At 45.4% G+C, this 16,142-nt stretch overlaps 2 protein-coding genes across 2 annotated transcripts; one reads left to right on the forward strand and one right to left on the reverse strand.

Moving 5' to 3' along the window:
* Window positions 1-248: 248 nt before the first annotated feature.
* Window positions 249-7,648, forward strand: tex261 (testis expressed 261). The gene is made up of 6 exons (XM_083639743.1): window positions 249-415; window positions 2,516-2,595; window positions 4,244-4,397; window positions 5,969-6,036; window positions 6,590-6,692; window positions 7,514-7,648. Exons 1-6 carry the CDS (start codon window positions 346-348, stop codon window positions 7,627-7,629), a joined length of 591 nt encoding a protein of 196 aa, XP_083495869.1. The 5' UTR covers window positions 249-345; the 3' UTR covers window positions 7,630-7,648.
* Window positions 7,649-10,346: 2,698 nt separating this feature from the next.
* ankrd53 (ankyrin repeat domain 53) lies at window positions 10,347-15,391 on the reverse strand (the record flags this gene model as incomplete). Its single annotated transcript, XM_083640224.1, has 6 exons — window positions 10,347-10,922; window positions 11,248-11,368; window positions 12,999-13,163; window positions 13,857-14,059; window positions 14,912-15,032; window positions 15,339-15,391. The coding sequence occupies 6 exons, from the start codon at window positions 15,389-15,391 to the stop codon at window positions 10,347-10,349; spliced, it is 1,239 nt and encodes a 412-aa protein (XP_083496350.1).
* Window positions 15,392-16,142: the final 751 nt, after the last annotated feature.

A 16,142-nucleotide genomic window follows, 5' to 3' on the forward strand; every position in this document is an offset into this window, starting at 1 on the left:
AGTGCTATATTGACAATATATTAGTGTCAAATGTTCCCTTGTCTCAAAAGCTCCTGTTGATTTCAGAAATGAGTGGAGACTGCCAGTCTCACACTGGTATTTTTTGTATTTCATTAGACTAGTATTTCATCATCAAACCCCTGCAGTTCTCCTCCAGCCAGAGGCGGCGATATAACCAAAATAAGAGTTTCCTTCCTTTGGATGGGGGCTCTTGTCCTGCTCTCCTCAGCGTCGGAAGGAACACAGGGGGAGGGAGGAACTTTGACCATTAGCTCAGTTAGCAGCTAATAGTCATTTTTTATACAATATTTTCATATTTATGTGTGTTGTTTCACACGCAGCGAGATGTGGTTTATTTATTTACTGAGTTGGTTGTCGTTGGTGATCCAGATATCCTTCGTCACTCTAGCAATCGGTAAGTGTGTATGTGGAGTCCCTGCAAGTGGCTAACGCTAGCTAACGTTTGCTTGCTAATGCTAGCCGAGCAAGCAGCTGAACTTGCACAACTTAATGAGCTAGGTCGTGATTCATTTCACAAAGCAGCGGTTGTGTAAGCATCGATCAAAGGCGTATTAGGTAATGGATGTCTTCACAAACTGTAGTCTGGTCTATCAGAATAAGCCATCCACAAACTGGTGGCTAGCTAGCTAGCTAACTGGTTGTCTAACAGCTACAGGAAGGTACGGCAGCAAAGACGGCAACTTAATTTGTATTTACTTCAAACGAGTTGAACGTTAATCAAACAAACGCGACATATCTAACTTAAATGCCTAGCTTGTACGTTACCATTGTTTTCTTTAAGTAGGCTAATGTCCATCCATCAGACGAGCTGACTTCACCCCTCCTTACTTATCGATCATATGATGTGGCGTTGGATAAATCCATGCATCAGCGAGTAACGTTACTTTGGCCATCATTTAAACGTTATTTAGTTAGCTATGAGACAGTGAGCTAACGTTACGCAGCTATTCTAGAGCCCAGCTGAGCCTTTTAACCAAGATCTTAGCTTGGTAGCTAATGTGAACTAGCTAGTTAGCCTCACTAGGACAGCAGTGACATTTGTGTACATTAGCGTTAGATAATCATGTATAGCTAGTTCAAAAGCACCACCAGACCAGACCAGAGCGAGGTGTGCGTGGATCTGTTGAGTGATCGGGCCCTGTCAGTTGTTAATTAAACAAAACATAAAACGGTCAAGTAGTTAGTTCAAGCTTGGCAAAGAATCTGTCCACGTTGTCAGTTACCTGGCCACGTAACGTTCTCCTTTGGACCTGGTGCAGCTCACAGGTGTGGTCGCTGTCAAAGTCTCTGTTGAAATGCCGACCATAGCGGCGATACTTTCTGTCACGTCTCCAGCTCCAGACTGCTTCCAAAGGGGGTCTGGGAAGTCTAGACTCTGGAATATTAATCTGCTCATTTCCAGCTCTTGGAAAGTTTGGGAATTGCACACAAAGTTGATTGGTTCTGCTAGTCCCATTACACCATGCAATCTATGTTAGTTGTAGACCCAAATATCACTTGAGTTACAGGAGGCTACATTTCATAGAGGCTACATCTGACATTTGCTATCAGAATAATCTTCAGCGGCAGCGATAGAATAATAAAGTGTAGCACTAGCTCAGCTGACAGAAAAGAATGTCCAGCCACTGTCCGCAGATACTAACCTTGGATTCGTCATTCGTGCAAGATCATGTGAAAACGGACCATCTGGCAGTGTCTGGTTAAGCACTAGCAGACGACCACATTGAACCAAATGATAAAGCCCAGTCTGAATTTGAGGTCTGGAAGAAGGACTTATTTATTTTAGAAGTGGAAAATGTAGAGGCCTCTTCTCTTTTTGCACGGAGAGTTTGTCATGTCAAACTACAGTCTGTCAGTAATCGTCTACCGCCTTGCTTGTCAGACACAATTCATTTTTTCCATTTCTTTCTGTGTGGCAATTCTGGCAAACTATCCAACGTTGAAAGTTTAGGGGCGAGAAGCCACGAGTGTCAGTCTGCTTGGTGCCACTGCCTGTCATTACAGGGTTTATTATGGTGTTGAAAAGTGCAAGGCAGTGTGCCACCCCTCTTATCTCTCTCTTGCACATGAGCGGATGTCACCTTCCTCTGCCCTTGACATGTTTTGACTAGTTTGACCCGTTGGCCAAAGCAGCCACTGATGGGCTGGTAACTGTGGGTCTTACCTGTGTTGCTAAAAAAAAAAAAATCTATTTTTGCTTTCCACAGAGTAAACTTATTTTTTTCATGCACGCACAAGCTCGAATGCCTGCTGGATTCAAACAAAACGCCTGCTCCTCTATCGAAATTAACAAGTCAAATAGATTTATGAGCCTTCAAATATTTGGTTAGCCGTCAAAGTGGCAGGTAGCGTCGTGAATACATTTACCAGCCACAGTGAAACATTTTCAATATTTGCCTGGTGGCTTGTGTTAATTTCATGATTCTAAAGAATTCTGGTCCTTTGCTTCATTGTTGTTTTGGTTGTTCATCAGCGTGTCTTTCTCTTCACACAGCTGCCGGCCTGTACTACTTGGCAGAGCTAATAGAAGAATACACAGTGGCCACCAGCCGAATAATAAAGTACATGATACTGGTGAGTAGGTGGATATGGATCAGTGGATAATGGATATGTGAGGGGATAGACATGGAAAACATCCAGAATTTGGTTAATCTCAATAGCCATGTTCGGAATGGTTCACTCATTCCCTCGCTCACCATTCCCCATGTAGTGTTTATCATATAGTAAAATATATTATATTATATATGTAGTGTTTATCATATAGTAAAATATATTATATATATGTAGTGTTTATCATATAGTATTTTTTTTACATACATACATACATACTTCAGCATGCGCTGGGACGCGTCATCAGTGATGTTGACTGGGGTCGTAAGGTGTTTCGGGTCTGTCACACATCATACACCCTCGCCCAGTAGACCCAGCCGAGGCCGATTAAGACCCCGACCGGCATCCCAGAAGCAGCCGCACACGGATCAGCCCTCCTACTCTGTCTGCAACGTTGCCCGCGGAAGGGCCGATCACGCCCAATCCGCAGCAATAGAGCTAGTGCTGTGCTGCAGCATAGCGAGACCCTTCGGTGCATGGAGGCTCTAAGGCGTTATGGGTTGTCTCCCAGCTGTTCACCTCCTTCGTCTCACCAGGCCCTCCCGGGGCACAGGCATCCAGTGGCAGAGTGGATGCCTCAAGAAGGCCTGTGCGTTGCACGTCATTCGGCTGCGCCGAGCACCTCGCTCTAGCCTGGAGGACCCCAGGCCGCGCCGATGTTTACACAGCTTTTCAGGAGGCTAATCCGTAGCGTTTGTGGATTTCTCCCTCACGAGAGAGCCAGTCTGGGGTGCTAAACCCATCCCGTACCGGATTGCCGTCTCTCCGACCGTCAACTGTCTCTCCAGCTTGTCACCAATCTATACCTGGTTGTCACCTAAAAGTAAAATATATTATATTATATATATGGATGTTCGATATTGGCTTTTTTACCGATATCCGATAATGTCCAACTCTTAATTTCCGATACCGATATCAACCGATACCGATATAAGCGGGCTTTTTTTCCCACCAAAATTTCACGTAACAAGTTACATAATGTAGCTTAATGTAGCTGAAGAGTTTAATATATAATATGCATGTTGTGTTAAAGTTGTAAGTGTTAGAGAAGCGAGCTTGTGACCAGAAGGTCGTCGGTTCAATCCCCGGGACCGGCAGGATAAATCTGGGTGGGGAAAGTGAAAAGGCAGCGCTTGCCCCTCCCTCATTACATTACATGTAGTGTTTATCATATAGTAAAATATATTATATTATATATGTAGTGTTTATCATATAGTAAAATATATGGAGGACAAGTTTCAGACTCTCCCTCTTCTTCTCCTTTGGTAAACACGACCACATTGCATTGTGGTATATGGGAGAAAATGTAGACTACATTCACTGTTCACTCAAAGTTGCTCTGCATTATGGGTATTTTTTAGTGGACGAAATAGTGAATTCAATTAACAAATGTTGGGCACTAGTAAAACATGGCGAACACACTCTACAGTCTGCTATTTCTGTAATAGGGAACAGTTTTGAACACGGCTATGATCTTATTTTGGACCACAGTTCTCAACAGTGGTGAATGAGATCGACGATACCATCAACTTTAGAACAATACTGAATGGTTTGTGGCAGCTGGAGAACTGCAGAATAACCCTCGGTGTATATTTTGTGTGAATGTGTCCAGTTCTCGACAGGTGTGCTGGCCGGTCTGTACCTGTTTGAAGGCTTCCCGGTGTTGATGGTGGGAGTTGGCCTCTTCACCAACCTGGTGTACTTTGGCCTCCTGCAGACGTTCCCCTACATACTGCTGAGCTCGCCCAACTTCATCCTCTCCTGTGGTGAGCTTAACATGTGGGCTCATTATTTGATGGTTGTATTTCATTATTTGCTCTCAAATATTCATTATTTGCTGCTGTGACCATTCATTTGTTGTGGTCATTTGTTATTTGCAGACTGAGGCTGCTTTCTCACTGGGAACCATTGCTTTCGTTCCGTTCCGCGCCCGGGCACGATTGCCCCCCCCCCCCCCCTCCCCCGCTGGTCAGCTTTCACATTACAACATTTCGTCCGCGCTCGGGAACGGAACAGAGTGCACTTGCGTCATCAACTACGCCCGGAGTGTATCCTCGCCCCGTGTGTTGTCTATGTGGTTCGGAACGGTTGGCGTTCACATTCGCAAGTGTTCACGTTCCCCCGGCACGCCAAAGCGCTCCCAGGCCCAGACCACCTTTTCAAGTGGATCCTGTCACGGTTCCCTGTTGCGCGCCCGGGCGTGGAGTGGAACGCAACGTTCGCACTAAAAAGGTTCTGAAACTGGGGTCAATTTTGGGGACAAGTGTGCTCAGGAACGCTACCGGGGGCGCCAGTGAGAAAGCACCCTAAGATTTTAATCATAAGATATGTTAATTTATTGTTGAATTGTGACAGAAAATGTTCCATACTTGCTCCAATCAGCATCAATTAAAAGAGAGAAAGTTTGATCATCAAATTTGGTATCCACTTTCAACGTAAAAGACTGCTCCCCTTTGGTCATTTGGCAGAAGAAGCCTATGTGGAGTTACTAGTCATTTCAATGTCAAGTCATCTCAATGCACGTGTCAGTGAGGCGTGATTTCGAATCGCACATAGGTTACGCAAAAACCACGCCCTGTGCCCGCCTACGCAGCAGTCAAGCGCCGGGATTGGCCAGGCGCTCATGCTCATGTTGAAAGACAAAATCCTACATCGCACCAAAGCATACAATGTATTTGAATCTTATTTGACTTTCTGACCACCCGCCTCAGTGCTTATTATGAGGCCAGAATAACAGATGCTGCCCTTGGCCATTGGGAAGGCAAAACCCTTTACTTTTGGTTTTATTTATTGTGTATGATTCAACTTTTTATTTATGATTTTATATTATTGCATGTTTTTGTAGATTGTTTGGACTTCACTGGCCTGGAACAAACGGCTGGACTGGGGGGGGCTAGGCCTATGTGCTGTAGCCTATTGTATTTTTTAATTTGATATTTTTTATAGTTTTCATTTAGCTGAGCTCTGTTATTGAAGCTTTGGCTAAAGGCCTGAATTTCACTTAATTTATGTTTAAAAATCGATTGTGTGTTAAAAGCTTGCGTTACGTTTTCATTGACGTTAATACACTAATAATTAATTTCAATGTCCGCTATCAAGAGCAATTCAGTTGGTTCATGAAATCGCTGGGCTGCGTGCCGTGCAGTGTTTGTGGTGTGGGAGATTCCAGCTGTCAAAAGAAGAAAAAAGACTTGCTCCTGGCCAATCCCGGCGCTTGACTGCTGCGTAGGCGGGCACAGGGCGTGGTTTTTGCGTAACCTATGTGCGATTCGAAATCACGCGTCGGTGAGATGTAGATGATGTAACATTTCTCTTTCTCCCTCGCTCTCCTCTGCAGTGTTGGTGGTGGTCAACCACTACATGGCCTTCCAGTATTTTGCAGAAGAGTATTATCCTTTCTCAGAAGTAAGCTTCATCTCATATTTATGGTGTTTAGTTTGGCCTGGAGTTGGAGCAGTCAGTGATACACGGATGCAGTGTAGGAAATCAAATAAAAAAAAAATGGGGCAAATTTTGTCCCCATGGTCTAAAAAATGGGGGCATTTACACAATTTTGGGGGCACTTAAAAAAGTATTTACTGCATAAAGTTGCTAAAGCATAGTGTTGACAACAGCGCACTGTTTGTGTGAGTGTGTTCTTAGTCATCTTCTTCAGGCAACCAGCTTGCAGGTGTTATTGTGTATATGTGTATTAGAGATGGAAATAAAATTAATTGAATGAAAAGAAAATTATATAAATCTTGGGGGCAATTGTTGCCCCTGGATCGTGGTTTTTAGGGGCGTTCTGATATTTCTTGGGGGTATTTTTGCGCTTGCCACTGGCTAAATTCCTACACTGCATAGATAGATGGCACTTTCTATGAAAGGAGAGAGGGAAAAAAAGTCGCTCTCGTACCAAAAACCCAAGTTGTCCTTCCCTTGTCTAACCCCCCTGCCTGTGTCCTCCTCTGGTGTGAAGGTGCTGGCGTACTTCACTATCTGTCTGTGGATAATCCCCTTCTCCTTCTTCGTGTCACTCTCAGCGGGGGAAAATGTGCTTCCGTCCACCATGCAGCAAGGAGGTGAGCTCCTCTTCAAGAGAAACACACACACAGATTTGCTCTTCAGCTTCAAATCTCGGAGTGGATCAGTATTTATCGGAGACATGCCGGTGGTTGTAAGCTTTCTTAGTGACGTGCCAGTTATCTTGGCGTGAAAACAATAACGTGGATTTTTGTGTACGCTCTGACCTTCTGAAACCCTTTCAAAACTCAATTGATACTGTAAAAACATTTTTTTTTTTAAATAGTTTCTGAAAAGTTTTGGAGATACCCGACAGCGACGATATTCACGGTAGCATTACCAACATTTTTCCTTCAGTCAGAGAAAGTCCGATCAGAGATGATATTGGTGTACCACTTTAAACAGGCTATTTTGTGAAGAAAAAGTCAGTCAAGAGTTGGGACGTTTATTTTTGTCAGATGCCTATTTATAATAGAGAACCGACGTGGAACGTCACTTCCTGCTTCAGCACTGTACCAGAGATTTTCATCCGCCATTTATTTTCCCATAGACATTTTGTAAAATGCTTATAAAACTAATTTTACTTAGAAACAGGAGAGATCGCATAACATTTCACTTAAAAAATGCGGGTTTAAAGAAAATATTTTTGTTTTTTAGTTTTGGTCTGAGTGAAATGTTCTATGGTCTCTCCCGATTCTAAATATAGCTGAACCGTTTGGTTTGACCAAGTAAAAATATTTTTTATAAGCATTGTATGAAATGTCTATGGGAAAATAAATTAGCAGAAAAAAATATCTGGTACAGTGCTGAAGCAGGAAGTGACGTTCACTTTGCCTCTCTATAATTATAATAACCAGTGTCTTCCTTGTGTTCATTCCAGATGACGTGGTGTCTAATTACTTCACCAAGGGCAAGAGGGGGAAGCGCTCGGGGATCCTCCTCATCTTCTCGTTCCTCAAGGAGGCAGTGCTGCCCAGCCGACAGAAGATGTACTGAGGGGGGCAGCGGAGACGGACTTGGGGGTGAAAAGTATGGGGAGGGGGTGGAGGGAGAAGGGCATGGAAGAGCTAGAAAAAGACTTGAGGAATTACATTCTGGAAGGAACCGAGTGGTCGGATGAGGAGCACATTGAGGCGGGCGGACCAATGAACAGAGCTTCCTGCGACGAGTTTACACAGGACACGTTGGTGTCTGTCTGTCTGTCTACTGACTGCCAACAACATCTACTAGAGACCGTTGTGGGGTCTTGCCTTGTTGCGCAGTGCTTTCTTGTTGCTGGCGTGGAGACTCCTCTGTTTGATAAGCTTTGGTATTGAAGTGTGTCTGTCTGTGTCGGGTCTGGAATGAACAGCCGCCAAATGCCAGTACAAATAGCCGTTGGCGGATAAACCGTCGAGGGTCGCCCTCGACACTGGCTGGTCACTTTTTGAGCTGAGTAGTACATCTGTTGTTGTTTCACACAGTACCTGATTTCTCTACACAAAATGGCTTTGAAAACAGGTAGGGTGACAGATTCCTTTAAAGGAACACGCCGCCCATTTTCAACCAGCTTTGTATCATTAGAACATCAGTAGTATATATCAGAAAACTGTAAACGGTTTTGAAGTCTGTCATTTAATTTGACAGTTATTGAGTGTTAAAGTGTGGACCAGTGACATCACTGGTCCACACTTCAACAGGAAACACTTTAACAGGGAAACAGTTTACAGTTTTCTGATATACTACTGATGTTCTAATGATACAAAGCTGGTTGAAAATGGGCAGAGTGTTCCTTTAAAGAACGCATATTCATTTTTGGCTGGTAAAAAAAGTATTCTTGGCAGGTAATGTCCCCCCCCCCTTCAGTTTACCAGGCAAACCAAGACATGGATTTCTGCCACTTGTGTATGTGTGTCTTCTTCAGACGACGGGGTAGAGCTCCAGGTACTTTCTGGTTGAATTCTAATGTGGATTTTGGTGCGAGGCACGATCCTCGAAGGGGTTCTGCTCAATTGTGGCGTTTGTCTGCTACTTGAGCAGGAAACCATCCAGGGCTCAGTTCCTATTCCAAAAGCTGGTTTGGCTGGTGAAGTGGCTGCAAAGCGCTGGAGGAAAAAAACCCTGCCGCTGTGGGCGTTTCCACAGATGCATCGACGAGACCTACCTCAAACGAGCGAGGGCAAAGTCTGTTGTGCAGATAGAAAATGTGGGAATCGACTTCATCTGATCCATGAAGACGCCGCCATCGACGTGAACACCCTACACACCTTCACCTCACCCCTTTGAACGGGGTTAACGATAAGGCACTTGGATGGGGAGTACGTTTATAAATTGAACGAAAGCCCTAAATGTGTGGTAAATGTATGTGGCTGCAAAAGAATGATGTGAGATGTTTTGTTGTCCGCGTCGACACGCGTTAATTAACCACCATAGTTTGCAACCTGCTCATCTTTCCCTGGACTGTTTTTTTTTTAATATGTCTCAATGATGAAGAAATGATTTTTGTACATTGATTTGGTGAATGAACCTGACATAAAAAACACTAAACAATGAGAACAAAACGTATCGAGACAGAACCTGTTAAGGTTATGGTGTTGGGAGACAAAAGCTGCAAAAGTCAAAAACAGGCAGTTATGTTGTCTGAAATTCTTTTTACTGATTACTGAGTGGAATTCATTGTTGGCTGGTATGCACATAGCTGTGTTCAATAAAACATTTTTTTTGTTGAAATAGTGGCTCAAATGGCTCCTTTTGCCCGGTTGGTCTTCCAGGAAATAAAAGTAGGACAGAATTTAGATCGAGAGCCACCGACCCGTGGCATGTTCAATTAGAATTAAATCTGGCTAACTGACCCGGGCATAATATTTGCCCAACATTGGATTATGCCAACCGGCTGTCACTAACCCGACTCCCATGACTGTGTGCCCGGGGTTTTGCGTAGCTACATGGAATTATCGATGCAACTATTTCTCCAAGTCTCATGTGGCTCGGTCACGGAGGAGGGCGCACCATCACGTTGAGGGTAGTGTGAACCTTCACCCCCACTCGAGTGTGAAGTGCTCGATGAAGTCAAGGACAAGACGAAAGCGCACACACACACCTGTATTATAGCTGACAGGCCCACAGCTCACAGTCATACACCCATGCTGTTGACAGGCTCTCACCTGGACACAGTCAGTTCCCGGGGGGGGGGGGGGGGTCAACGGAAGTGCAGGGCAACATCTTGACAGGTGACCCAGTTCACCGAGGTGTTCTCTCCTTTTGCTCACCCCTCCCCTTTTGGAGTTACATTCTGCCACTTTGACTTTGTGGGGCGTCAGAGTTAGCGATCGATGCTACCAGTCTGCTTTTACACCCGTTACTGCTGCTGATGTGGGAGACTACAGGAGACGACAAGGCCTATACGAATACTTTATACAACAAATGCTTTGACAAAATGTGAATAAAGTCCATTCATTATAATTCTCGTATGTTAATTCTGTTAACATTCTGTTAATTTGATGGGTGGAGGGGGGGGGGGTATATTTTCAATGTAAAAGTTTTAAGTCCACAGTGCTGGATCTTGGCTCAATGAAAACAGTGAAATCTATAACTTGCCTTGCCTGTCAGTAACCAAGATGAAACTTTTGTGAGGATGCTATTTCAGATCTGGTGCAGTACAGTATATAGACTGATCTGGTGCAGTATATATATATAGACGGGGACATCAGGGTTTGGTCAGCAGTCCAGCCTCCTCAGTAGTGTCCGGGCTCCAGGATCTCGGCCAGGTGCATGGCCACCTCCGTCCAGGGGGAGGAGCTCTGCCCCACCTGGGAGCGTCCGAGGTGCGGCAGGTCCACGACGTTGTGCGTCTTGAAGTGCTGGGGCGAGGCCATCCTGGAAGGGAAGGCTTTGGGGAACAGCGCCTTCCGGAGGATATCCAGCGGCAGGTCGGGGGCGTCGCAGGGTGAGCTGTCCCACTCGGTGATGTACCGAGGCCTCCCGCTGCTGCTGCTCTGCAGTGTAACGCTGTTCCTCAGGTCCGGCTCTCTGGAAGACTTCTCTGGATCGCCGCCCATCCGGACTGTCTGGAGCCTGGAGACCGAGGCCTTAGGCGGCTTGGTGGGGTTGGCGGAGATGTTCCAGTCCGGCCGGGGATCTCCTGGCCGGGGTTTACCCTGGCCCTTGGCCTGCTTGAGACTGGAGGTGTCCTGCTCTGATAAGAGGCACTGAGTGTGGTACTGGCTCAACACGACTCTGGGGGAGAAGTCCTCTATGACGGCCAGGCCTTTCTTGTTCACCCACTCTGCCACCTTCTCCTCTATCAGCACCTGGATTCACACAGAGTTGGATAGTCGTTTTGCATCTGATCATTATTGTGTGACAATCTGACTAAATGATGCTGATGTTGCACTGCAGCACTAATAAGAACAATGGTGACCTTATCAAGTTTCATCTTCTATTAAGCTTCTTCCTATAACCTCTTCTCCACAATAAGGCATCCGTTTTATAGTCGTCTCTAATCAATGAGATCAAATCAGTGTTTTTGCCTGAGGTATGTACTGCATGTTCTTCTCAATCACACTATTTTGGGATGATGTTTTGGACATTTTGGATTGTCACACAAGTAGCGCACTAACTAACGAACCAACTGACCTGTTTTTTCTGATCATTCAGTTTGGCCAAATCCACAAGATCCTTGTAGAGAGTCTGTGCTAGCTTTCTCTCCTCCATCTCTTTCTTCTTGTCTGCCTGCCACATGCAGTTCTTCAGATACCTGCACACGCACACACACACACACACACGGCACACACACATTTTGCACTCCCTGAAGGCAGCGGTTCCCGACCTTTTGTGGCTAACTTGAAAATCTCAAAAATGTCCGCGGCCCACATCTGACCGTGAACAGTATACAGTATATAGAGCACTTTTTTAACAATGAAAGGAGCTGTCCAACAGCACCACACAGAAATAAGATTTTCCTTAAAGTCCAAGATAAGGTTTCCATAAAATAAAATCGGCTGCACAAAACACTCAACTTAAGGAGAAGACTTACTGTAAGGGTGTTTTGTGCAACCAGTTTTATTTCATGGAAACCTTAACTCGGACTATAAGGAAAATCTTAACTCAAGGTGTTTTGTGCAACTGGCCCCAGAAACTTAACGTGAGGGGTTATCTGCAATACACTAATTATAAATTAATGATTACAAATGGGGGCGGCTGTAGCTCAGGAGGTAGAGCGGGTCGTCACTAATCGCTTTGGATGAAAGAGGTCAGTGGTTCGATTCCCGGCTCCTCCAGTCTGCATGTCGAAGTGTCCTTGGGCAAGATACTGAACCCCAAATTGCTCCTGATGGTGTGGCAGCACCCTGCGTGGCAGCTTGCCGCCATCGGTGTGTGAATGGGTGAATGTAAAGCGCTTTGGATAAAAAGCGCTATATAAATGCAGGCCATTAACCAAATGAAATATTCAACAATGGAAAAATGCATTCTCATACATAATCATTTTTACACCCCCCCCCCCCTCCCCACACAAAGATTGTAATGTTTTGCAAATGATCTGGAGGCCCACTTGCAATACCTTCACGGCCCACAGGTTGGGAATGGCTGCCTTAAAGGGATAGTTCTGTTTGTTTGAAGTTGGGTCCTATGAGGTACTCTCATACAGTCAGTGCACTGGGTAAAGCACTCTGGATGCATCGCGCACCGAGATAGGAGAACTGCACTCCAGCTGCGGCAGGCACAGAGAGCTGTTTGCTGAGTGTGAAGGGGGCCATGAGCAAAAACATAAAAAACAACAGAAAAAATACATTAAATGCTTCCATACTGCTCACCTGGCATAATCCAAGTCTCCACAAGCCCTGAGATGCCAAGTTGACTTGAAAAGATGTCATGTACACCCTGTTTTTAGCTGAAATCGTCACTGGAGCTAGCAGCTGAAATTACAACAACTAGGGTACAACCTTGCTATAGTGACGATTTTAGCGAAAAACAGGGTGTAAATTACATATTTTCAAGTCAACTTAGCATCTCAGGGCTTGTGGAGACTTGCATTATGCCAGGTGAGCAGTATGGAAGCATTTTATGTATTCTTTCTGTTGTTTTTTACGTTTTTGCTCATGGCCCCCTTCACACTCAGCAGACAGCTCTCTGTGCCTGTTGCAGCTGGAGTGCAGTTCTCCTATCTCGGTGCACGATGCGTCCAGAGTGCTTTACCCAGTGCACTGACTGTATGAGAGTACCTCATAGGACCCAACTTCAAACAAACAGAACTATCCCTTTAAGGAATAGTTCACCACCTCAAATGAAAATTCAGACAATAGCTTGGGAGAAGGCTGAGCTGGAGCTAGCTAACCTGCTTTATGTTTCATGGTCCTACAAACTTCACCTGGCATGCAGCCTCTCACCTAGCCACCTCCCTGTGGCAGCAGATGCGGGCCAGGTCCAGAGCTGTGTGTCCCATGCCGTCCCGTGCCAACACGTCCGCCCCGGCCGTCACCAGCATCTCTACGCAGGCCAGCAGGCCCTGACGGGCAGCCAGGTGCAGAGGGCTCTGCCCCGCCTCTGTGGTGCTGCCATGGAAACACAACTTCTTCATCATCATCATCATCACCACTGTTGTCATCATAATCATAATCATCATCGTTATCAAACTTTCACCACCGTCTCGTTGTAATCATGATCTCATTATTGCACTGTATTTTAGACTTTCCATTGAGATGTGTGTGTGTGTGTGTGTGTGTGTGTGTGTGTGTGTGTGTGTGTGTGTGTGTGTGTGTGTGTGTGTGTGTGTGTGTGTGAGTGAGTGAGACAGCTGAATGCAACTAGATCAAGAAAACAAAACAAAATTCAAAACTGAACTGACCTAAAACAAACCTGACTAAAATGAAAACTGCATAGGGGGGAAAATAAGCCTCTATACACCAGTGGTTCTGGAGACCATGATGGGGTTCCAGGGGGTCCCCAACAAAACGATGAATTGTTAAACTTCCCCATTATTTAATTAGTAGAAGAATGACTTTTCATATAGTTTCAGTTATATAGACTGATCATAGTTTCACTGTTATCTCTCCACCTACAGTAGCCTACAATACACATACAGACATGAATTCTGGACAAAAATCATATCCAACAATAAATATATCTGATATAGCCTATGTCAGATTTGGGTCTGAGACTAAATCTCATCAAATGGGGGTCTGTGGCCCTATGCATAGGCCTACTGACGGAGGGGGTTCTTGATATCAGAAAGTTTGAGACTTTACACGGTGATGTCGGCCCCGCGCTCCAGCAGGTATGCGAGGCAGGCGGAGGAGGAGCAGGCGGCGCTCTGCGGGGAGAGGAGCATGTGGACGGGCCGGCGACCCTGGGGCCCGCGGGTGTCCATCTCCACCCGCCCGCTGTCCACTAACAGCTCTATACAGGCCAGCTGGCCATGCAGGCAGGCCACATGGAGCGCTGTGAGACCCTGGACACATGCACACGCACACACACACACACACACACACACACACACGACACGTCAGCATAATACCATTTCAGTAGGCCTAATTTCACTTCTACTGTATTGTGCTAAATGTGCTTCACTACATTTGAAATCACATCCATTATACAGAGTATAACACATTGTGTTGCTCTCCATAAGTATCAGAAACTGGCCATTTGGAGCCATTTGAGGGGTTCTGGCTTTAATTTGTTTGTGCACTTATTTTGTAAATTCCAGTTTTTTCGAATTAAAACAATCTACTTTGAACACTGGCCTCTTTTATGATCACATGGAAAATATCACAGCTCAACAACACTTTTCTAAAAAATAAAATAAAATAAAAAGTAAACCAGTATAAAGCTTTACTAGACCTACATTTTAAATTAGCTTTACTTTGACTAAAGTAGCCCTTACACCAGTAGGCTATTTCGAGTAGCCCTCCACCAGTGTTGTCTATTAAATGTCTTATTGTTTTAGGTTCATATAGACCCTTTTCACGGGGGCCATTTTGTGTCGAAAAGGCAGAATAAACACAGGTGCAAGCAAAACACTAATGAGGGTTTCCCACATTCCAATCATGGAAGTTTGAAACCGTGTTTTGCTTGCACCTGCTGTGTTGTTAACCCTGCCTTTTCGACACAAAATGGCCCCCGTGAGAAGGGTCTTGTTCACCCACGCAGGAACTTTCAAGTCCCTCCCTGCCTGCCTGCTGTGCTGAAGTGTCTCTGAGCTTAGCAAAATGGCGATAAAAACAGTCCAGATATGGAAACTTTACATTTCTTCATTGACTAGTAGCTACGAGTAGGCTATCCCACACACCGTGTAGCAGCCTACCTGTCTGTCCGTGTCCAGCGGCGCCTCGCCCCGCTGCAGGCTGAGGCTGAGCCGCTCTCGGTCCCCAGTAGCGGCCGCCAGGAACCGGTCGCTCTTTGGCGGAGCTCTGTGAGGAACTTTACTGCAAGACGCAAGGAGACACGTGTGGTGTGCGGGTCTGGATCAGAGAGCTGAGCTGAACTGACTGAGGATATGCAAACAATCAGATGGGACATCAACTACAGTAGCCTAAACAACGGACACGGAACAACCTTGTTGGCTGAAGATCTTCTGAGAAGGGTGAGTGACTTCTGATGAATTACATAATTACGCAGCGCTCTGCCTCTGCTGGCACGTTGCGTGAAGGTATAATCTAACGTTACACTTTACTTTATAAAAGTTATTTATTTGCGGATCCTAATATTTGGCCTAGAATTGTAGTATTTACCTCAGATTTTGGCGTTTCCCACTTGTCCGTTTTCCAGATTTGTTGAGTTCCATGGTTACCATGGCAATGTGGTAACCAGGTAACCATGTCATGGTACACACACAAGTGTGCAGATTACTCCAGTCGCCCCTTTTCACAGCCGCCATTTTGTGTCTAAAAGGCAGGATAAACAACAGGTGCAACCAACTCACTAATTAAGGCCCCAGCACTGAAACACCTAGATGGACCACTGGCGTAGTAGCCAGACTTGGCACATTGGGTGTGCCACAGAAAGACAGGGTGTGCCAGGGGGCGACCCATTTTTTTGGGGGGGTCATTTTCAAGCCAGATTTAGAGGAATATTAAGATAGGACCATATAACCATAACGCATAACCATCCATGTTTGCTCCTTTTCGCACTCATTATTAGCAGGTAGAAGCAGTCAATTCAATTGTATTTTTTAGCAACATGTAAAACCACTTTGGTCTCTCAAAAAAGTCTCACCTACTTTTTCCAAAGAGTGTTCTAGTCGGGAAAGAAGGCAAGTTTGGTTGGCATGCAGGTTTGTCTACTGCAGAGAGAGCTGTAGCGTTATCAGTGTCCTCTGACTCTGCTGCTGCACAAACCACCAGTGTGTTTTTGGCTGCGTCCCCCGCTGTTATTAACGTCATTGTTTCGGCTGCATCATCTTCATCATCGTCTGTCTCTCCACCGTCCACCACCAATACAGGTGCGGGAACGGGTGCACTACAAGCTGCACTTGTTGAGGGGGAGGGCGACGAGTCATCTTCTTCCTCGTCAATGTGACGTTTCTTGCCTTTGTG

Source organism: Poromitra crassiceps (genome assembly GCF_964638095.1).
Source record: "Poromitra crassiceps genome assembly, chromosome: 7".
Taxonomy (NCBI): domain Eukaryota; kingdom Metazoa; phylum Chordata; class Actinopteri; order Beryciformes; family Melamphaidae; genus Poromitra; species Poromitra crassiceps.